Here is a 23706-nt window from a genome sequence, read left to right on the forward strand (position 1 = left end):
GTTATAGATATTAATATTTTCTTATTTATATTTAGTCCAACTTTGTAACATTGATATTTTTATTAAGTTTATTACTAAGCCTTATTTATTGGAATGAAGGTGAAACTGTGAAAGAAGTTTAACCACCGTTTCTGATTTTTTTTTTTTTTGGCGATGAATTGATATTTTGTTTTTTGTGTGATGCTATACACTTAGGATAAAGTATTGTTTTGCAATAGGTAATTTTCTTGTTGATGGCTGTAGCATAAGCTCCTGCAATCCTGCTGTCCTGGAGGTGAGACAATCGTTGTAGCTTTGGATACAAACAACACAACTAGCAACTTAATCTAGTCGAAACTAATCATGCTGGAGCATCTTCCAGCACGCCTGGAGCTGCCAACAACTGTCTGTTATCGCACGAGTGCACCACCACTGGCTATCTCGGAGCGAACGGGCGCGCCACCAGAGCGCCCGGCTCAGAAACGGGTAGCAGCACTTACCGGATCCAAGAACAGAGCTCGAGACCCGCCAGGTGTTCCTGCCAATAGGACGCACGCTCTCGCTCCAAAGAACAGAAGACAGAGCGGCCGAGGGAGAAGAGAGAGAGGCGCCTCATTCCAATCCGTGCGCCCGAGATTCCGGCGGCGCAAGGCAAGGCCGCCGCTCTGTCTCCGACCGGGCCGTGGAGCTCCTGATCTCTTCTTCTCCAGTAAGTTTAGTGATTTTCTGTTCTTGACTTCTATGACCGGCATCCCGGTGTCTTAACTTTGCATCCGAATTTCTGCTCTGGAATTAAGGGCACGATGATGGGGGTGTGTGTGTGTGTGTGTGACCGATGATGCCGACGGTGCATAATTATTAGGATTTAAGCTGTGCAAAGTTACTAGGATATCTGTTTCTTGATGTACCTGATCTAACTTTACCGAGCTGCTACTTTCAGAGAGAATTCCCTTAGCTGCAAAACTTGTTTAAAACCCCAGCCTGCGCGTTAGTAGTCTGATGAGTTCTCCTCGTGACACTTGTATGCATGGCGTGCGTATTGCTTTCCACATTTGCTGCAGAAAGTACATCGCATTTTGTCTGAAGATAGGTTGACTTCCAAAAATAGTATCGTTCTGAAAACTCTGTTTCCTGGATCAAATTGTGGCAGTCAGCTTACTGCATCCTCCCCCCCCCCCCCCATCTTTGGTAAATGGTTGATTTCTTGGTACTTAACTGTATTTTGGGGAGGGCCATACTGTACACATTCATGTAATGTAAGTAGAGACACAAAAGGATTGTCAAAGCTTCCCTACCAAAGTGAAACAAGAAAAGAAGTGTTTCTCTGGTTGTAAAAAGTTCACCCAAAGAAAAATCATCGCCCAGTTGGCAGCAAGTCACTGAAATCATTGAAGATTCGTAGGTTTACTTTCCCTTTTTTTTCAAATCCAAGTATGCACATTTTAGTAGACACTTGGACACCATGAAACACATTATTTATACGAAACAAATAACTGAACTTTGCTTTGTATCATGTGACTATGTCATGGTTCTCATGGCTGATTTTGTGGAGTGATACGTTCATGTGACAGGGCCCCACCTTTCCTTGGATAAACCTTTGTAGGAGGCATCTTTTCCAAGAGAAAGTACTTATATCTTTACCAGGTTTTTGGATACTTGCGAATTAATCTTGTCTTTTGATTGAAAAAAATAATTTTGCTGACAAAATTATAATTATTTATAACTGGAGTATATCTGAGAACTGCAGTGCTAGAAACCTTATAATATATCTGTACATCTTTTCTGTAAAAGATCTCCTGAGGATTAACCCATCAGTTATAATACGAGATTGTGACAAAAGTGTGACATTGAGATAATGTCAGAATACCTTGTATATTGTGATACAAATCTCTGTAGGTTGTAGGATGTGTTGCTTTTATATTCCTTTCATTGTGGGCATTGAGGAATATATAGGTGAGGTCACAAAACATGGTTCCAGTTATATTTGTTCATCACAAAACCAGTTAATAATTTTAAAAGAATAAATCTTGTTTTTTTTCTTCTGAGAATCCTGCCAAAAAGGACCGAATCTGTAGGAAAATGGTCCAACACCAGAAATGTTATAATGTCAAGTATTAAGTGGGGGCCAAAATTCAATTGCTGATAATTAATGTTAATTTTTTTATCCTGACCCACATGTCAATCGCAAAATTCCTCTGCATTGACAAATGCCTTCATGCATTACCCACATAGTTTGCTCGACAAATGAAAGCCTAGTAGCGATGTCAAATCCCTGTTGAGACGTGAATGATTAGGCCCATTGTGTTTTAATTTACTTACGCCTGGTCCACTACTTCGATCTCAAGCTAATACAATGAACATAGTGGGTTCAGGGACATGGTGTTTTGGCTCATAGGTGTAGATGCACCATTTATAAAAAAAAGTTTTTTAAATTTATTTCAAAATGTTTAAAAATTTCGAAATAAAATCCTGAGTGTGCATCCTCACATGCTTAGGGGTACGTCATGGGCCTGGGCCCGTTAGTCTTATGGTTTGCTTAGGGGTCAAGTAAGCCTTGCTTGGGAGTCAAGTAAACCTCTCTATATATGGAGAGGAGATGTATCAATCTAATCAAGCAAGAATTAAGAAGGAAATCCCTTCCCTCTTGCCCGGCCGTGGGCAAAAAGGCCCCCCACCGGCCTTCTCGCGCCCTCGCAGCCCTCTCTCTTCCTCCCAAACCCTAGCAGCACCATAACACACATTCTATGTTAGCTCAACAATTTTGGTACGAAAAAACATTTTTTATGCACTATGTAAAAAAAGACAAAAAAAATGTCTCGTTAAAAGTTATTTTGGAGAGTCGAAAATTGTTTTTTTACACTGGCCACAAAAAATAATATTTTTCTGTAAAACATCGTGCGCGAATATAGGTACACCCTGATATTTTTTTCAGAATTTTTAGACATTCTGAACTATGATTTTGAATAATGGGTGCATCTACACCTATGAGCCAAAGAGGACTTCCCATGGACTCAGTATCTTCTCTATCATGGAAAACTTGGAAATGCATGAGTCCCTTGTAAACCTCCAATTGGCGTAATTAGTCAAAATAAATAAGTTTTTTGTACCCCAACGCGATTATTTTTTAAATTGGAGTAATGGCAAATCCATTCTTGCTGAATGTATCAAACCTGTACTCTCTGGAAACCTCTAGAGTTTTCTGGATTGTGTCAAAAATAGAAAGACAATCTATATATTTAATTGCTTTACATATTAGTATTTAGCAATGATGCTTGTCCTACTGCTGCGTTATCTTGCGGCTCTTTGCCATCAAGGTATATATATATACTCTTTTCTTTGCCAATGTATGTGCAAACTGAAAAGAAATTCCTTAGGTGCGTAAGAAATCTACATTGCAGTGGTATGTACAAGCTTGTTTGATTTCTTTTCTCACTTACATGTCAATCTAATTATGCAGTATTTTTTCGATTTTCGAAAGTCTGGTCATTTGATCTGGTACAAACTACAATCGATCTTTGTGATCCCGCAATTGTACTTCTCTAGAATTTTAGATCTAAATATCTATATGGTGTGATATTCTAAATATGATTTCATAAATCTAACAAACAACCGTAAGCGACGCCACTAGGTCTGGTAATCGATGCACCAAAGCATGCTTGTCATTTCTGATAGGTAGGATTCTTCTCAGGTTAGCATATGGTTTGGTTTTTCGATGATCATGACCCCAAGATCTAGATCTCTATAAAATATTCAGATCTTACTCCTAGTATTGCACTATGAATCGAGACAGGGCCACGGGATCTACTAGATGGATTGGGAAGATAGGTTTTGGGCAACCTTTTGTGAAAGATGTCATCTCAGAAGGGGATACAAGTGTGGATAGTGATATCAAAATATTGGTATTGAACTTCATTTTAATAAATGGCTGTGTGCATCGTCATGATGCAGAAGCCGGGGCATTTCCCCATTTCGAAAAAAAAATCAAAATATTGGTCTCGATATTTATGCACAAAATATCTTTATATATCTTGAATGGTTATCCATTATTCAGATTTTGTATCCGTTTCTGCTCATTATATTCATGTCGCTGATGGTATCCGTATCTCTTTTCTGAATAAACATATTCATCCATCTTTTTGATATGGGTATGATGCAAATATGGTTACAACCTGCTGTTCCTTTTCTTCTGTTCGAAACCATGTGGTGGAAATATCCAGCTGACCTATCCACTCTCTAGCTAAATAGTAAGAGTTCTATTGCTTAGAACTGATCTTATTACTGAATTAGCAGATAATTATTTTGTATAAAGTTTGGAGGATCGTTATAAGGAAATATACTCTGTGTTTGAAACTGGTCTTAAAAGAGAACCGCCAATGAGTACATTCATCTAAATACATTGCACAAATATTTATTTTGTAACCTAGGATGCTAGCATTATCTAACTGTCTTTGAGATCCTCTTACTTTAATATTGAGCTTATTAGTACTTATGTTCCTTTTTCACAGTGCCAGAAAGACCATAGATTTTTGGACAAGCGAGATCAAGCAGTGGACATGGAACAACAACCTCAACCTGCGATGGGTGATGTTGCTGGTGGATCACAAGTGTATCCTGCCTCAGCTTATGCGCCTACAGCAACAGTAGCTCCTGGTGTCACTCCAGCCTGTTCACAGCCAACACCACTCCCTGCTAATCCAGTTCAGCTCAGTGCACAGAACCAGCTCCTCTACGAGCAATCGCAGCAATATCAGCAGCAGCTCCAGCAAGAGCATCAGAGGCAGCTCCAGCAGTTTTGGGCCGAACGGTTGTCGGAGATTGAGCAGACAACTGACTTCAAGAACCACGCGCTGCCACTCGCCAGGATCAAGAAGATCATGAAGGCCGACGAGGATGTCCGCATGATCTCTGCAGAAGCCCCGATGATCTTCGCAAAAGCCTGCGAGATGTTCATACTGGAGCTGACGCTGCGATCGTGGATGCACACCGAGGAGAACAAGCGCCGGACCTTGCAGAAGAACGACATCTCTGCTGCTATAACCAGGACTGACATCTATGATTTTCTGGTGGACATAATTCCCAGGGATGAGATGAAGGAGGAGGGAGTGGGGGTGAGAGCCGGGCAACCTGCTCCGGTGGACACGTCCCAGTATTACTATGCGCAGCAGGCTCAGCAGCAGATGCCAGGTGCAGAAATGGTGTATTGTGGGCAGCAGGGCCAGCCGACGACCTATTTGTATCAGGAGCCTCAGGAACAACAGCGGGGGCCTCCTTCAGAGCAGCAATCTTTTAATGAAAGTGGTTGAGATATGCTACCCTGAAGGCTGGAGTTGTCACCAGTCACCAGATTCAGACTTCTCATTTTAGAATGGACATTTTGAACTTTTATCAGGTTTTGCGTTAGCTTATATGATGGTTATATCTCAGTTATTAAAAACATGTGGTTCTGATTAAGGCTGGAAGTTTTGTTTTTGTCTTGGTTTCGCTAGAGAAGGGTTAATGATTTTTAGACTAGTTGTCCGTTAAAACGTCACCATGCCGTTTCCGTTCTAAATTTCCAATCCAAGCTTTGGGCTCGATCTGGTGATGGCATTTTGACATTCAAATTAACATCGAGTGGCATATATAAGTATCATCTGCCATTCTTCCTCCCTGTGGTTGGTGTTGTCTTGATGAAATTTCCGGTCCTGTGGCAGCAATGGTGTTTTACAAAACTAGAGTTGAATACTCCAGTTGATCATTCCGCAGGAAGCTTGAAACGTAACTGGATGTACAAGGTGTTGTAGAGCGTCAGGGGCTTTTCGTCACGATGGAAAAGAGCTTTATTGCCTTCTCGGCCTCTTGCCCTCTTCACGCATTGATGATGCATATAGTCGTCCATGTCAAAAAAAAAAAAAAGATGAACATAGTCAAAAGGGGCACAAGGCATTTTTGGCCTCAACACCATCGTCATCCACATCAGTTATCTGAAAACGGCCGGTTCCGTCTTGTGAATGCTAGCATGGTGGCCAACTGGGCATCCACCACAGCCATGTGTGACATTGTTCATTATCGTGTACCTCTCCAAAGTGAATGATCCTGAGACCCAACCGACTCGATCATGGAGTATGCCTATATACACGGTGCATTACTGGGCAGGACCCATGAATTAGCCGTGCACTCCTGTACTTTGCAACTCGTCCACTGTCGCCAGTCGCCACTGCCGCCCATAGCCATGGCCCGGCAGCCACTCCATCTCTTCTTGTTCTGCTTTCTCGCAACTGCCGCGGCCACCACCAAGCGAGGCCAGCTGCGCTACATCACCGGCATGCCCGAAACCGCCTGCGCCGCGACAGAGCTGACAGGGCCGGTCAATAGATTTGGGGGGCCCTAGGGCGAAACGACACCAAATACCCCTTTTCATAGTGGCTAAGCTTTTCTAGGGTAGGGGGCCATGGCCCCCCTATACTGAAAAATTCCTTAAAGATATTTATTTATGTTAAATTTATATATCTTACTACTTTAAGCATGATTAGTTTTCTAGGAATCTCAGTCAAGCTTCACCATTTCGTCACACACACACAAAAAACTAAAAAAAAAATATTTATCAAGATAAATATTAGGGTAATGCAATAACAAACTAAATAATATTTACATTTGAAAGATCCATGGTCTTAAGAATATTGCAGAAGATGTTTGAAACTATTTATTTCTATTGATCGCAAGAACTATATACCATGATTATTATTTCTACCAATAACTACTTGTGTACATGTGTATTGTTTGTGAGAAATAGAAATAATCAGAGAAAAAATTATGAGGATCCGTGTGTTGTTCCACACATTAGAGAAGGAGTCGGAGTATAGGCACGTTAAGCTACAACTTCAACCTTCTATATTTTCTAGATTTATTCCAAACTTTATTGCCTAAAGAGTATAAATATAAGTGTAGTAAGTGTACACACAAATCTTGGACTAGGACCCTAACTGTTGAGGGCCCGGGGCGAGCGCCCCTCTGCCCCGCCCTATGGGTCGGCCCTGAGAGCTGACTTCTTCATCGACCCATCGACTCAAGGTGCCTCTGAACCACCGTGACGGACCCTGCTCTCCGTCGCCGGTGGCCTCCGAGCAGCGGAGTTTGGAGGAACTTCTTCGTCTGGACGAGCTCCGAGCGGCGGGCTACGTCCAAAGGGGCGTCGTCGGTGGGTTGCAGCCGTCGTTGGAGGATCGTGTGCCAACGTTTCTTGGAGCCGGACTCGACACGCTCGAGTACGTCATCTCTGTTAGACATGTGATAACGATCACACGTGAGACCGCTTCTCCTGGCTCGATATCTACCACTACCTGCACGTTGTGCATGATCCGATTTAGATGGATCTCCCCTGTATTCTCTCCCTCTCCCTCGTGCGTGTAATCAGCTATATGTAACCTCCCACGAGGATGAATACAACACAGAGTTTCAGCTGAGTATAGACTCTTACATGGTATCAGGATAACGATCCTACCTAGGCTTCCGCCATGACCAGCACCTCGTCGCCGGCCGCCTCCCAAACCTCCTCCTCTCTCTCCTCTCAGTCCGTCTCCCTCCCAAACCTCTCCACCATGTCCCCAGAGGCTCGCGTCAACTACCTCGCCGGCCTGACCATCGGCTTCTACGTCCACCACAAGCTCGACCTCACCGGCGTCAACTACTCCATGTGGCGGCAGGACATGGAGCTCGCCATCGGGCTTCACGGCATCGAGGATCACATCGCCGCCGACTTCGACGATCACAACAGCGACCGTGAGTGGCGCCGCACCCAGTTCGTCGTCAAGTTGTGGATCTACAACACCTGCACGCCGGAGTTCAAGCAACTGATCATGGACACCAAGGCCACTGCCTTCGCCCTCTGGTCCACCATCGAGAACATGTTCACCAGCAACGTCCGGTCGTGCAAGGTGAAGCTGCTCTCCGAACTCCATGATCTGCGTCAGGGCACCAAGTCCATCGCGGCGTACGCATCCAGCCTCTAGTAGATCGCTCACGGCCTGCGCGACACACTAGTGGAAAAGAGGCCTTTTGTCCCACCCTTTAGTCCCCGTTTTGAACCAAACCGGGACCAATAGGGGGTATTGGTCCCGGTTCATCATGAAAACCCTTTAGTCCCGGTTCGTTTGGACCCTTTAGTCCCGGTTGGTAATACAAACCGGGACTAAAGGGTGGTCTATGGGGCAAAACCCTTTAGTCCCGGTTCGTATCACCAACCGGGACTAAAGGTCTACCCTTTAGTCCCGGTTCGTATTATGAACCGGGACTAAAGGGTTTTTTTGCCTCCCCATACACCTCCACACACACACACACACACACACCCCCCCCCCGTGGATCGCCTTTTTTAACACTGTAAAATAGAAAAGAAATTGATACAAAATTCAAAAAATAAAATGTTTTCGGATTCTTGTATGTTATGCAACCTACTATTAGGGAAAATTAACAAATTTGAATTTTCACTTATTTTGCAAAAATGTTTTGAAAAATGGTAAAACCGCAATAACTTTTGCGTACGACGTCGAAAAAAAACGTATAATATATCAAAAAAATCAACGTAAAAAGTTACATCCGAATTCACCAGGGTTTACCCGGTTAGCCAATTTTTAGATTCTCAAAATTCCAAATGAAAATATGAAAGCAGGAAGATTTTAGTTTTTGCCATAAATTCGGAATTTTATTTTTTAAATTTTTTAAAATAATAATTACATCATGCATAAAGATTACTATTACTTAACCATAAAGTTAGCCAATTTTTTAGATTTTCAAATTTTCAAGTTTGGCAAAAAAATATTAAAAAATAATAAATTAAAAAAACAATTATAATACAAATTATAAAAATTATAATTATAATACCATTACCAAAACATGTACGTTATTAGTTTTGTTTATTAAAATAATTATTTGGAATTCGAATAATAAATAAGTGTGACATCGACCAACATGTTAATAGGATTGATATGATACTAGTATCACAACATGCGCGCGAAGCACTTGGAAGCGGGATGGGAAAGGAACTTGGAAGTTAAGCGTGCTAGTGCTGGAGTAGTGGGAGGATGGGTGACCGAGCGGGAAGTTGGACCACGAGTAAGTAATTTGACTAGAGATTAAGTGGAGTTAGAAACTAAACTAGTTAAATAACTGAAATACTGGAAATTCTGAAAAAATAGGAAAAAAAAGAGGAGCGAAAAATAATTGGGAACCAAATAGATAAAAAAAATAATAATGAAATAACCTTTAGTCCCGGTTCGTGTTACAAACCGGGACTAACGGGTTTTTTCCTCGACGCGCACCAGCAGCCCACGTGGCGGGACCTTTAGTCCCGGTTTGTTTTACAACCGGGACTAAAGGGGGGACCTTTAGTCCCGCCTAATTGGTCCCGGTTTTGAAACCGGGACTAAAGGCCCAAATGAACCGGGCCTATAGCCCCGTTTTCCACTGGTGACATCGGCAAGCCCATGGACGATGAAGATCTCGACGTCTACCTCCTGCGCGGCCTCGACGGCCGCCACCGCACCGCGCAGCAGCTCCTGGAAGAGCGGACCACCGTGCCGACGTTCGCGTCCGCCCAGTCAACGCTGCAGCTCGACGAGGATCGCCTCGGTGGGCCTCGGTGGGCTACGGCGGCGGCCAGGGCTTGCCCTCTCCCGCCCAAGGCAAGCAGAAGCGCAAGCGAACCGATAAGCACACCGGCTACACCCCCGTCGCCAACGCTGCGCCACGTCCGCCACTGACCGGCGTCGTCCCCGTCTACGCGCCGCCCCAAGCCGTTGGCGAGCCAGGCATCCTCGGCCCCCGCCCGTACGCCTTCAGCTCCTTCGCGCCAGTGGAGTACGGCACCCTGAATCCGATCGGCCCCGCCTCGACGTTCGGTGCACCGTCGCCCTTCGCCGCTCCATCGCCGTACACCATGTCTGCACCGCCATTCATGCAGCACATGCAGCATCTCCCATAGCAGTTCGTGCCGCCACCGGCGCCGTCGCCTCCACAGCAGCAGATGCCGATCCACGATCACAACAGCGTCAAACAGGCAGGGCTTATGCAGGCCTTGCACAACCTGTCGATCAACAATGGCTCCAACAATGGCTGGGTCGCTGACTCGGGCGCTACCTCGCACATGGCCACGGCTCATGGTAACCTTGCCTCCTCTACTCACGTTTCCAATTTTCCTCCTGTCATAGTTGGTAATGGATCTCATCTCTCTGTCTCCCATCTCGGCTCTTCTACCCTTCCCACTACTGCTCGATCTCTCTCCATAAATGACATACTAGTTGCACCCAACATTATTCAGGATCTTCTATCTGTTCGAAAATTAACTCGTGACAACCTTATATCTATGGAGTTTGACCCTTGGGGTTTATCTGCAAGGATCCGCGCACCAAGGCCCTTCTACTTCGTACCAACAGTGATGGCGACCTCTATCCTCTGCTCCCGCCTTCCTCGTCGACGCTTCTGACCACTCAAGCTGCCTCGGAGCTATGGCATCGACGACTTGGCACTAGTGGAAAACGGGCCATTTGCACCGGTTCATTTGGGCCATATGCACCGGATTGTGAACCGGTGCAAACAATCCGGTGCAAAAGGCCCCCCTTTAGCACCGGTTCAGTTGCGAACCGGTGCTAAAGGGTGCACCACGTGGCGGCTGCCGGGCGTCCGAGCGGGAGGACCTTTAGCACCGGTTCGTAAGGGTCTGCTGCGGTAGAAAAACGTCCCAAAACGCTGCCGCGGTAGAACCCCGCTACCTTAAAAAAAAATCGAATTATTTTTCAATCCCTCTTTTTTTCCTTTTTTCAGAATTTCTAATATTTTAGTTATTTCACAAGTTTAGTCTCTAACTACCCTTATCGCTAGTCCAATTACTTACTCGTGCTCAAACTTTCCGATCGGTCACCCATCCTCCCACTACTCTAGCACTAGCATGCTTAACTTCCAAGTTCCTTTCCATCCCGCATCCAAGTGCTTCGCGTGCATGTATGTGATACTAGTATCATATCAATCCTATTAACATGTCGGTCGATGTGATATTTCTTTATTGTTCAAATTTCAAATAATTATTTAGTAAACAAAAGTAATGTTGTAATAATAAAATTGAATAAATAAATAGACATTAACTTTATAATTTGTATAATTTTTAATTATTTTCAAATTTTTAGTTTACATTTTTTTTTGCCAAACCTAAAACCTGAATCTTATAATTTTCTAAAAGTAATAGTAATCTTTATGCAGGATGCAATTTTTAATTTTAATTTAAAAAAATAAAAAAATATTAAATCCTAAAAACTAAAATCTTCCTGATTTCATATTTTTATTTGGAATTTTCAGAATCTAAAAATTAGCTAATCGGGTAACCCTGGTGAATTCGGATGTAACTTTTTTCCACAATGATTTTGATATATTATACGTTTTTTTTTCGACGTCCTATGCAAAAGTTAATGCGGTTTTACCATTTTTCAAACATTTTTTACAATAAAAATGAAAATTCAAATTTGTTAATTTTCCCTAATAGTAAGTTGCATAACATACAGGAATCTCAAAAGATTTTATTTTTTGTATTTTCTATCATTTTAATTTCTATTTTAGAGTGTTAAAAAACGATCCACGAGGGGGTGGTGGAGGTGCGTGGGGACCAGAAAATCCTTTTGCATCGGTTCGTGTTACGAACCGGTGCTAAAGGGCAGAACTTTAGCACCGGTTCGTAACACGAACCGGTGCTAAAGGGTTCGCGGCTAACGTCAACCCTTTAGCACCGGTTCGTGTTACGAACCGGTGCAAAAGGTTCCGCACGAACCGGTGCTAATGCCGCGGCTAGTCCCCTGGACGTCCAGACCGCACGAACTGGTGCTAATGACCACTTTAGCACCAGTTCGTGCAAAATCCGGTGCAAAAGCTCTTTGGAGCAAAAAACCAAACCCCTTGTTTCTACTAGTGTGGCCACCCGGGCGTCTCCAATTTCTTCAACAAATTATTTCCTTGTAATAATAAACGACGTCTTTGTGTGTTATCACCCGAATTTGACCGAGTCAGAGGTGGGCCGCGATCAAGATGGACTTGAAGAATATATATGGAAGAAATACGTGAATCGGCCTGTTATGCAAAGTTTGGGCTAGTTTGCCCGTGTATCTGTAATATAGTAGGATACGTGTCGGTTAGTTAGAGTTTGTCTCGTGCACGGTGGGGATTATTCCCACGTTAGAAAGTCTACGGACTATAAATATGTATCTAGGATTTATGAAATAAACAACAATCACGTTCACCACAAATCAATCTGGGCGCATCGCCAACTCCCTTGTCTCGAGGGTTTCTTCCGGGTAAGCATCATGCTGCCTAGATCGCATCTTGCGATCTAGGCAGCACAAGTTTATTCGTTGTTCATGCGTTGCTCGTACTGAAACCTTTTTGATGGCGAGCAACGTAGTTATCTTAGATGTGTTAGGGTTAGCATTGTTCTTCGTATCATATGCTGTCGTAGTGCAACCCTTAGACATCTAGCCGCCCTTACACCTATCTTAGGTGTAGGGGCGGTACCCCGCTTGATCATTATTCAGTAGATCCGATCCGTTATGGTTGCTCCTTGTTCTTCAAGGATTAGTTTAATATCTGCATAGTTAGGCCTTACAAAGCGTTGGAGGATCCAGCGGCGCGTAGGGTGTAGTTTGCTAGCCCTAGACAGGATGTTCCGGGGATCAACCTCGTGTTGGTTTTTAGGCCCTGTCTAGGATCGGCTTACGATCACCGTGCGCGGCCGCGAGGCCCAATCGTGAGTAGGACGTTCCGATTATGCGGTGAAAACCCCAAATCGTCGTAGATCGTTTTAGCTTTATCTTGATCAAGCAGGACCACCATATATTCGTACACCTCGTATGAATCATGGGTGGATCGGCTCCTTGAGCCGATTCACAGGACAACCTGAGAGCCGATCGAGGCTCGTATTTAATGTTTACGTGTATGCCATGCAGGAAACTAAGCGAGGCATCTCCATCACCTTCCTGACCAGGTATAGGTCAGGTGGCACGCCCTTGCACCAGCATCGGACGTGCGTGCCGGAGTCTTTGCGGGCCGTCGCTCGGAGGGACCAGGGCCAGCCGCAGCCCTAAGTTGCTCCCGGCTCTCCTGTGTTGCCCGTCGTTGCTCGCCGGTGGGTTTCTGACCGCAACACATTCTGGCACGCCCGGTGGGACAATCTTCGACATCAACCACATCGCCATCTACATCTGAGATGGCGGACGGCACCCCAGTCACGTACGAGGATCTGACCGAGGAGCTCAAGAAGAAGTATGACGAGGTCAAAGCGATCCTCGAAGCCGACCTCATCGGCTCTTTTCACAGAACCCGTTCACATGGCATCAGGTGGAAAGGGTTCTCGCACGAAGGTGCGCTCGATGGAATAGACCTGTCCGCCCCGTCAGAAGAACGCACCAGGTCCCTGCGTCAGGAGATTAACTACATGGTGGCTCACTCGCTGCACCGCCACTCTGAGAACCTGGTGAACACTTTGGAGCGTGTCGCTCTTCGGGTGATCCAGGAGATCATGAGGCACAAGTACTCTCCGTCAGGACCAGCTCTCGGGACATACCAAGGAGAGATGCCACTCCAGTCCCGTCCACCGCTGCCATTTGCGTTGGCAGCACCAGAAGTGCCGAATTCACCGGCATTCGTCGTCTACAAGATCGGTGGTGACCCTAGTGACTGCCAGTTCTTGCATGAGGCGCCTAAGGAGATCCCTCACGGGTACACGTGCACATACGTGCCAGACTGCGGTAACTGGGCGATCACAAACCAGGCCGCAATAGCAGGGACTTCTGGAACAACAGGAGGAACTTCGGGAACAGATCTTGAGAAGCAGACGTGGCTAGCTAAGTATGCCACTCCGACAAACCTCCAGAGCTCAGCTCCTGCAGTTGGCTCAGAGCTGGAAAAGCAAGCATGGCTGGCTAAGTATGCCACTTCGGCGAATCTTCAGAGTTCGACTCCTGCAGCCAGCACCGCGGATCAAATCAGTACGATCCTGAGAGACCAGTTCGGCATGGTGCCGAAAAGGAGGAAAATCGGCTATTCCAAGCCGTACCCCGACGAGTACGAATTGGTCCCGCTACCACCCAAATATCGGCTCCCTGATTTCTCCAAATTTAATGGATCAGATGGTTCCAGCTCCATCGAGCATGTGAGCCGATATTTGGCACAGCTAGGAACGGCCTCAGCATCGGATCCACTACGCGTGAGGTTCTTCGCACAGTCCCTCACGGGATCGGCTTTCGGGTGGTACACTTCGTTGCCACCGGACTCGATCCGGACTTGGAAGCAGTTGGAAGAACAGTTCCACATGCAGTATCACTCAGAGGCTTCCGAGTCTGGCCTTGCCGATCTGGCACAAATACGTCAGAAGCGTGGAGAAACTGTGGCAGAATACGTCCAGCGCTTCAGAAATCTTAGGAACCGATGTTATTCGGCTCGTGTGACTGAAAAGGAAGCAGTCGCGTTGGCAGTGGTGGGCCTTGCGTCACCAATCAAGGACATGGCCTCCCAAGCAGACTACCCTTCACTGGCGCACATGGTTCAGAAACTGTCAGCATATGAACAGCGCCACCCGGACTTGTACCAGGACAAATTCAAGCGTGCGGTAGTCCTGGTTGAGGCAGATGAAGACGAAGGTTCTGCGGGAGATCAAGAGGTAGCAGTGGCTGAATGGACTCGGGGGGCAACCCCCGTGTCCTGCAAATGGGTGAAGCCACCAGGTCCGCCCAGAGGGTTTGATTTTGACGTGACTAAAACTGAGCAAATCTTCGACCTCTTACTCAAGGAGAAGCAGTTGAAGATACCCGAAGGCCTCAAAATCCCCACGGTACAGGAGCTGAACGGAAAGCCATACTGCAAATGGCATAACTCGTTCTCCCATGCCACCAACGACTGCAGGGTGTGGTGTCAGCAGATCCAAATGGCGATAGAACAAGGACGTCTGATTTTCAACCAGTACGCCATGAAGGTCGACACCCACCCCTTCCCCACCGTTAACATGGTGGAGTGCACTTACCCTGAAGGTTGCCAGCCAGGATTCTCGTTCAACATCAACATGGTAGGACCTGGACACCACTCTGGCAAGGATGGAGACGAGGGCAGCTGCTCTCGTAGCAAGGACACAGAGGAGGCCGCTCCACGCGATCGGCTCCGTCACGATGGCAAGCGCTACATCATAGAGGGAGAAGTGAAGAATGTAAGATATCAGCGACCTCTCTCCGATCACCTCCTCAACAAGTACGTGAGTCAATATAGCCAACGCCGACGATCCAGCGACGATGATGATAGAGACCGTCTGGCTAGGGACGCCAGGAGACATCGTCGGCATGATCGCGATGAGGAGGAGTACGAGCGCCGTGCCAAGGAAGAATCTAGGAAGCAAGACGACGAGGATAGGCACTGGGACTGCCCCTTCTTCAGACACTGCTGGGATTCAGGAATGAGCCGATTGCCTACAATCGGCAACTGCCCAGAATGTAGACAGAAGAGGAAGGATGCAGCTAACGTGTCCGTGTTCAAACGTCTAGGGCCTCTCCCACCTCGAAGCAAACACGCTGAGTCCCCTCGGGTGGAAGATCTCGAGGATTTGGAAGACGATGAAGAAGAAGAAGAAGACAGATACCACCGGCCAAGGTGGTGCCCTGATGGACTCAGCCGTTCCCAAAAGCGTAGGGTTCAGCGATTGCGCGGCTTGGAGGAAGCCGAAAGGTTATACCTGCACACGCTAAGGAAGGCGCGGCCTGATCTGGCCGCGAAAATTCAGCGAACCCTGGATGAAGAGGGTCGACCACAAAAAATGGTGTGGCGCCCCAAGCAAAGGAAAGCCGATGATGAAACATCGGCTGGCACAAACATGGTGTTCATCCTTCCTACGGAGTTCAGTGCTCCAGGATTAGACGAGGCACCTGTGGCACAACTTGACTGCGGCCCACGGCCGGTTATCTTTGAGAAGCCACGAGAAAGAAGCTACAGACATCTGAAGGCCCTATACTTGCGAGGTAATATCGATGGGAGGCCTGTCAACAAGATGCTGGTGGACACCGGAGCGGCAGTCAACATTATGCCATACTCTATGCTACGTCGGCTGGGACGCTCTAGCTCAAATCTGATCAAGACCAACGTGACATTGAGTGATTTCAACGGCCAAGCATCTGACGCGCAAGGTGTTCTGAACGTGGATCTGACCGTAGGAAGGAAAACCATCCCTACGACGTTCTTCATCGTCGATAGCAAGAGCACCTATGCTGTTCTGCTAGGAAGAGATTGGATCCACGCCAACTGTTGCATTCCCTCCACGATGCACCAATGCGTAATACAGTGGGATGGAGATGAGGTAGAGGTCGTCCAGGCCGATGACTCAGCCGAGATTTCAACGGCTGGCATGAACGCTTGGGAAACAGCAGGCCAAGAGCCACTCTCAGGTATCAATTTGGACGACTGCGAGCGCATCGACGTGACGAAGGGCAGGGTTAGGCTGGTCTTATCCACTGGCCTGACCGTGTAGCAAGAACAAACCGATGAGCAAACGTGGCGAGGCCGATCCTTGGGATCGGCCCCAAAGATCTATGAAGGAACATTACAAAACCTTCATTGAGCGTTTCGATTAATATGGAGGCCGATTCCAGCAATCGGCCAAAATTATCCTCACCACATGTTCTGCTTGTGTTCAACATCGATCTACTGGGCAGCGGTTTTACGTCGGCTGATGAGTTAGGAAGAATCAACATTGGTCCTACCAGAGCCGACGTGCAAATACGTGTGCCTTGGTTAACTACAGAGCCGATATCTACAGTTCCCTGACAGATTCGGCTCGGGGGGCACCTAATCAGATGAACATGTGCAGATGAACATGTGTGTAGTGAAATGTTGGGGGCCGATAGAAAAAATTGGCCAGTAAAAAAAAAATTCATGATATACAGCCGATGCAAGGACATCGACTTTAGAACTAAGAAACAAAGCCGATGCACAGCCATCGACTCTAGTACATTTACACAAGATCTACCGACTGCGTGTTCAAGACGCGGATTTTCACCAAGTCCAGTTCATCTGTGAGGCCCTCTACTTCCTCGAGGGGGCAAACAGTGAGAGCTTCCTCAGCTGCAATGAGCCGATTGCAGCTGTCAGAAGTCCGTTTTGGCGTACAAGGCGGCCTTTTGCTCGTTAAGCCGTTGGTGTTTCGTCTGCAATATCGGCTTTCAACGGAGGAGGAGGCAATCGATGGGGTCAAGAGCGGCTGAATCGGCAGGGTGGCTGTCTCAGAATTACCTGAGTTCAAAGCCTTTTGTCTGATCTGTGCATCCTCATCAGTATTCTCGCCTTGGCTGGGGCTCGGGGGGCAGCTGGCCCGGTAGATGCTCTATTTTAGAAGCCGATTGAGGCGTCATCGGCTGGTCCTTCATTGCAACTTTCTTCAAAAATGGTGAGTTCTTACAGAAGAAGATCATTGGGCCTGGTGGAAAAAATTTAAAGGCTCTCTTGAAGACTCCGCATCATCCACCAGATCTCAAGGTCATCAGTTGAAGAATTGAAGGATGGATTGTAAAGGACCGATGCGTTGCTATCGGCTCATTAAGCATTGGCTAAGGGGACAAATCGGCAAAATCAGTATGAGGGGATATCGGCTAAATTGGCTCAAGGGAAATCGGCAAAATCAAATTGGGGAAATTCTTCATTGATAAACAAGATTTCTTACATAAAGAGCTGATTGCTCCCAAAAGGAAGTACTAGGGGATACATTGCCCTGTATACTACTACTGATCCTATGCTAATGGTCCTATCTATGGGCCGTCGCTGCCCTCGTCGTCGCCGTCGTCGCCGCTGTCGGCGCTACTCCCGGCGGGCTCATCGTCGCTACTCCAGCGGCCGCCGGCCGGGCCCTCATTGTCCTCATCCTCCTCGTCAGCGTCGTCGTCATCGCTGTCGAAGTCACTGAGGTTCCCCGGCCAGGGACAGAAGCGTTTGGCCGGCGGCTCGTCGGAGGAGGTGTCGTCCTCCTCCTCCTCCTCCTCCTTCTCCTCCTCCTCCTCCTCGGGAGAGGTGAAGTCGTCGCAGGAGAAGCGATCGTCATCGCTCTCCTCCTCCGTTTCCCCGTCAGCGAGGAAGCGGAGGTCACTTTCCCCGTCGGTCAAGGACTTGTCGTCCTCAGACCAGACGGAGAAATCATGGCTGGACTCCTCCCCGGCCTCGATGGCGCGGCGGGTGTTGGCCGCATGGACCTCCTCCGGGTTCTGCTCCGGCGTCGGCTCGCGGGAAGAGGAGGACTGGGTGGAAAGATCCGATTAGGCAGAGGAGGAAGAAGACATGGTGGCGCAGGAGGGCTTTTGGAGTGCTAATGCGAAGGGGATGCGGAAGTAAACAGTTTGGAGCGGTTAAATAAAAGGGGATATAGTGGAAATTCAATGCCACAGCAGTTTCCGAGGAAGTGGTGCCTAAAAAAAAACTGCCAGGTCACGCGGAGAAGTTGAGGAGGCAAGGCATCATGATGAAGGATACTGCGACGGTTCTGCCACGACATGACCCGACGAAGAAAAGCAGAGTGATTTTGGAATTATCAATTCCAAAACCAGGGGGGCATGTGTTATCACCCGAATTTGACCGAGTCAGAGGTGGGCCGCGATCAAGATGGACTTGAAGAATATATATGGAAGAAATACGTGAATCGGCCTGTTATGAAAAGTTTGGGCTAGTTTGCCCATGTATCTGTAATATAGTAGGATACATTTCGGTTAGTTAGAGTTTGTCTCGTGCACGGTGGGGATTATTCCCACGTTAGAAAGTCTACGGACTATAAATATGTATCTAGGGTTTATGAAATAAACAACAATCACGTTCACCACAAATCAATCTGGGCGCATCGCCAACTCCCTTGTCTCGAGGGTTTCTTCCGGGTAAGCATCATGCTGCCTAGATCGCATCTTGCGATCTAGGCAGCACAAGTTTATTCGTTGTTCATGCGTTGCTCGTACTGAAGCCTTTTTGATGGCGAGTGTAATATCCCAGGTAATGGGGTTACAAAAATAGAGGAAACAGATGTGTGCATTGCATTCATGCATAGAAAATCTGGGGAATTTTCGCGCTTTAAAGTAAAACAGTCACAGTAACTGAAGTTTCACTTGACCTTGGTGGAATTGAAGTAGCTCATCAAGTCAAGCGTTATAAACCTCAATGTGACTTTGCTTAAACCTTGTTTTGGGTAGAGAAGATTTGATCTAAGGGGTTAGATCAAATGGAACTAATAATCAACACAACAACACTTTACTCAATGATCAACTACCTGATCTCATTAAATATCACAACATGATATTCCTAGCCATAACATGTGAACATCCATTTAATTGGAAATTAAGTAACAATAATTGAAGAAACTATTCTTCACTTATCTTCTCCATGTCTTAAACTAATCCATGATCCTACCATGAATCTCATGGTATTTATTTTATTTCATTCTTGGAAGCAAGACAAGGAGATAAACTCTAGAAATATATAATCCTCTCTACTACATAATAATATACATCAAACCTAGAGAGGTGAGAGTTCTATTATAATTATTAGAGAAGCAATAACAAACCTTGAGCTAAACCTTGGATATACATCCAAGTATTCAAATCATTATCCCTAGAGAGAGAACCCAATTATGTTAAACCTAGATATTGATGATCACATCATTATCTATGGAGCCTAAACTTAGGTTAGTGTTGAAGTCCTTCCCAAATGAGAGAGACCAATCATGCTCTTGAGAGATGTGAGGATAATTTAAACCCTAATATGATTATTAGATATTATTCCCCACATGAAATCATAGGGAGGTAACTAGTAAACAAACCTAGACTTATATTCCAACCCTAACTTGTGATTCAATTGGTGATCATAAGTAGAATTCTACCATATCTACATTCCACATATTCTTCATTTAAGAAACATAAGAAAACCTTAGAGTTAAACACTATACTCTATATGGTGAGAAACCATACATCCATATGACCAAAGTTAACTATAAAAAGAACTATAATCAATGTAGTTACTTTAATGATAAGTTGGGAATAATAATAGGAGTTAATTGGTACAAGATAAAACCAATTCTCAAGTCCTTAGTAATTAGGGAAGCACATGAAATATTAAGCAAGTAACCACCTTACCATGGTTAGGGGAGATAAAACCCTAGCACATGCAATATGGTGTCATCCCATCTCTATAACCTAGAATTAAATCTTAACCCTAGTTTGTGTATCACTATGATGATCATATTATAAAACCAGACCATAATTGAGATTCAAGCCAATTACAATTAGGTGAATCTGATTAGAACCCTACTTGTTCATTAAATCCAATCCTATACCTCAATTGTTAAACACAAGAGACTCCCAATGATAAACCCTATATTAAAACCATATGGGTAGTGATCAATTATTTATCTTTGTAACCAAGATCAGCCATGATGGAACAAATACCTACTTTGATACTTCTAAATATAATAATAGCATCAACCTTAATAAAAGGGGGTTATAAGAGAATTTACAAAACTCTAATAAATAGGTAATCCCATAAAATAATATGTAAGTGAAACAAACTCTCAATTAAGAAACCAAAACCTCATAATAAACTTTAAAATGCTTTGAGCACCAAATATACACTTTAAATAATTCAAAAGAAAGTTGTGTTGCAAGGAGGAAAAGGAATTTCAAAGACCACATAAATTCATAGCTAAATTAAAAATTTAAAAAGAAACCACAAGGATACCAACATAATCATGCATTACACATTTGTCCTGAACAATAAAATAACGCACTGACCATTGTTATCAAATCCTAATACAAATTGTCGAATGCCTGCAAAACAGAAAAGAGTTAAAATATGAATTCAAATCTGAATTCAAAATAGAAATACAAACCAGAAAATAATAAAAGAGAAAAAGAAGAAAGGGCTTACCTGGACCTCACCAGAGCGCAGCAGCCCAACAACCGGCCCAGCAGAAGTCCACCCACGCGGCCCAAGCAGCAGCCCAACGCCAGCCCACGTAACCCTTCGTGTGGATATAGACGAGAAGACGTCGTCGTCTTCGTCTCCGTCGCTGGACGCGCAGGGGGTCGACACGACGACGAATTGGGACACGTCCCGGCCACCGTTCTTGACCACGAGCTCGACGACGACCATCGGAGACCGTATAAATACGGGGAAGCAAACCCTAGCGCCCCATTTTCTTCTTTCTCGTTGCCATGCCGAAACCCTAGCTCGCCGGCAAACCATCTAGCCCCACCGTTTCCGACCACCCCGGAGCCAACCGATAGGCCCAGGAGGAGCGTCTCGACATCCTCGTTCATCTGGTGCAGTCTCATGCCGAGGGAAGCTCGGAGGAGGAAGAATTGAGCCGATCCCTTTCGCGGTACTGAGAGAGAAACGGCGACCGCCGCGACACCTCCGTCTTCAATCGACATCGGCGACCCTACAGGAAGCCTCAAGGTGATCATACGAATCTCAGGAGCCTATTATTACATCCCCTTGTCGCCCGTAGCCTCTTAGCATCGTGTGGCCGTGTCCGCCGCCGTCAGACATCATCGCCGCCGCTCCGGTGACCATTGAGTAGCGGCGCCGCCACCAAATAGCTCACCCTTGCGTGCTGGATCGAACGAGATTAGTCGCCCGTCCTCTCGCGCCTCGGATCATCGGCGCCGTCGCTCACTGCCGCCGGCCACCGTGTCCATCGCCACGCCAGCGATTTTGACTTGGTCAAAGCTTGCGTGGCAGATGAGGTGGACACGACCCCACCTGTCTGTGTCCCTGGGAATCACTAGCCCGGGTGTGTTTAGCCATTTCGATTCAAATTCAAATTCCATTAATTACTTAAACTTTGCATTAATTTATAAAATTCATGATAATTCAGAAAAATACAAATAAGATATCAAAATTCTTAGAAGTTTAAACCCTATCCAATAAAAATATAAAATGAAATTTTTATTTTTAATAAAAATTTAATTGTTTAATACTTGTTATTTAAGTCTTTAATTTTAATTCTAAAATACAATTAAAATTCAATAATAAGGAAAACTTCATAAAATAAATAAAAACCAGTAAGTAATTAAGGAAATCATTAAAATTAATTTCCTTTTCCATTAACTTATAAAATCCTTATTAGGAGGATTTAAAACCATGAATTAATAAATACCTTAATTATTAATTATTTAAAATAATAAAATATCAAACTTAATATTATTTTTATTTCAAATTTATTAATAACTTCAACTTTATCAATGAAGTTATTAATCCAATAATCATAGGGTTATTAGCAAACCCTAATTCCATATGGAATAATATTATAATCCTATCATTTCATGTTGAACTCTAAAACCCTAAATTAATTAGGAACCCTAGTTCCATTATTATATGTGAACCCTAATTTGTTTCTAACCTAAACCCAAAGTTTGAACATGTGATCATGATACCCTCTTTCAAATCATAGAAACATAGTAGCAACTAAATAGTTGTCTTGGCCACATAAAATGTAGAAGACCTATCACTAATACATGGGTATCCCACCTGTTCATCTTCATCAGACCTAGTTAATCTAGTGAGGTCAACCAAGTGAAAACCCTAGATCCTAGTATCAACACCATCATCCTTATTCATCCATGTTTAGCATCACACCATGGTGATGAACCCAAATAGCATCTAGACCCAATAATTAGCATTACATAACCATAGTCCACTGAACCCTACAAATACTTCATAATTATGAACCATCCTATTCAGGAGTCAACTACTCCTTACTTAATAGAACCAACAGTAAAACCAAGATCACTTCAACCCTAATTGATATACTTCTTATTATTTAAGAAGTATGTTCTTCAAAAGTTATTCTTTTGAAGCAACGAGGGAATCATCACCAACCCTGCTTATAAGGACCTATAAACCCTAGCCAGCTATCGCTAGCAAAATAAACCAACCTTGACAACAACCATGAATAATGAAATGCTTAGGATGCCTAAGCTTATCTCAACCTAACAAGCCCTAGTTGCTGATGAATCCAACTATGTTGTGATCTATCTTATACTTACTCCAGAAACTACTTGAAACCAGAATAAATTATAACAAACCAGAAACCCAATTGTCATACTTGTTCTTTATTAAAGAACATGTTCTTCAAAAGTTATTCTTTTGAAGAATATAACAAGTAATCATTTACCATACCATATAGTACTAAAAATGACAACTGTTCTTTACATGTTAACTTTATGCCAATTATCATTCTTTGTGTGCTCAATTGAATATTATGCTTTATTATCTACCTGTTTATAATACCAAGTAACCATACCTGAATAAGAACCTTGTATGTGAATCACTCTAAAAGTGCAACACACCCTAAACCAATCATTACAACTCACTGATCCTAAATCATCGGGGTTAGGTCACGCTTAGAGCGATTGCATCTCATTCTTATGCATTATTGCATCCTTGCCAATCTTTTAAACATCGTCCTTACCGGACGATGATGCTATTTCAGAATTTGGAGTTATTACGCATCGAAGACCTTGTCTGCATAATCTTGCAGCCAAGAAAGGCAAGTTCATCACTTGCTCATGTCATTTGAGTATTTTTATCAAATTACTTGCAAAGTATTATGGTTATCACTATTGCACAAAAATCAAAACCACTACTTTCATAACTATGAATATGACTATGTGGTGGGCAATGGAACCATGGATTGTGTGGATATGGTGGAGG

At 44.7% G+C, this 23706-nt stretch overlaps 1 protein-coding gene across 1 annotated transcript; it reads left to right on the forward strand.

Moving 5' to 3' along the window:
- Nucleotides 1–552: 552 nt before the first annotated feature.
- On the forward strand, nucleotides 553–5426 carry LOC127311973 (nuclear transcription factor Y subunit C-4). The gene is made up of 2 exons (XM_051342450.1): nucleotides 553–688; nucleotides 4485–5426. Exon 2 carries the CDS (start codon nucleotides 4533–4535, stop codon nucleotides 5280–5282), a length of 750 nt encoding a protein of 249 aa, XP_051198410.1. The 5' UTR covers nucleotides 553–688; nucleotides 4485–4532; the 3' UTR covers nucleotides 5283–5426.
- The last annotated feature ends 18280 nt before the right edge of the window (nucleotides 5427–23706 follow it).

This window comes from Lolium perenne, chromosome 7 (genome assembly GCF_019359855.2).
Source record: "Lolium perenne isolate Kyuss_39 chromosome 7, Kyuss_2.0, whole genome shotgun sequence".
In the NCBI taxonomy this organism is placed as follows: domain Eukaryota; kingdom Viridiplantae; phylum Streptophyta; class Magnoliopsida; order Poales; family Poaceae; genus Lolium; species Lolium perenne.

Bases quoted from the DNA above. Each gene is read 5' to 3' on its own strand.
- LOC127311973 (XM_051342450.1), top strand. From the start codon at position 4,533: ATGGAACAACAACCTCAACCTGCGATGGGTGATGTTGCTGGTGGATCA.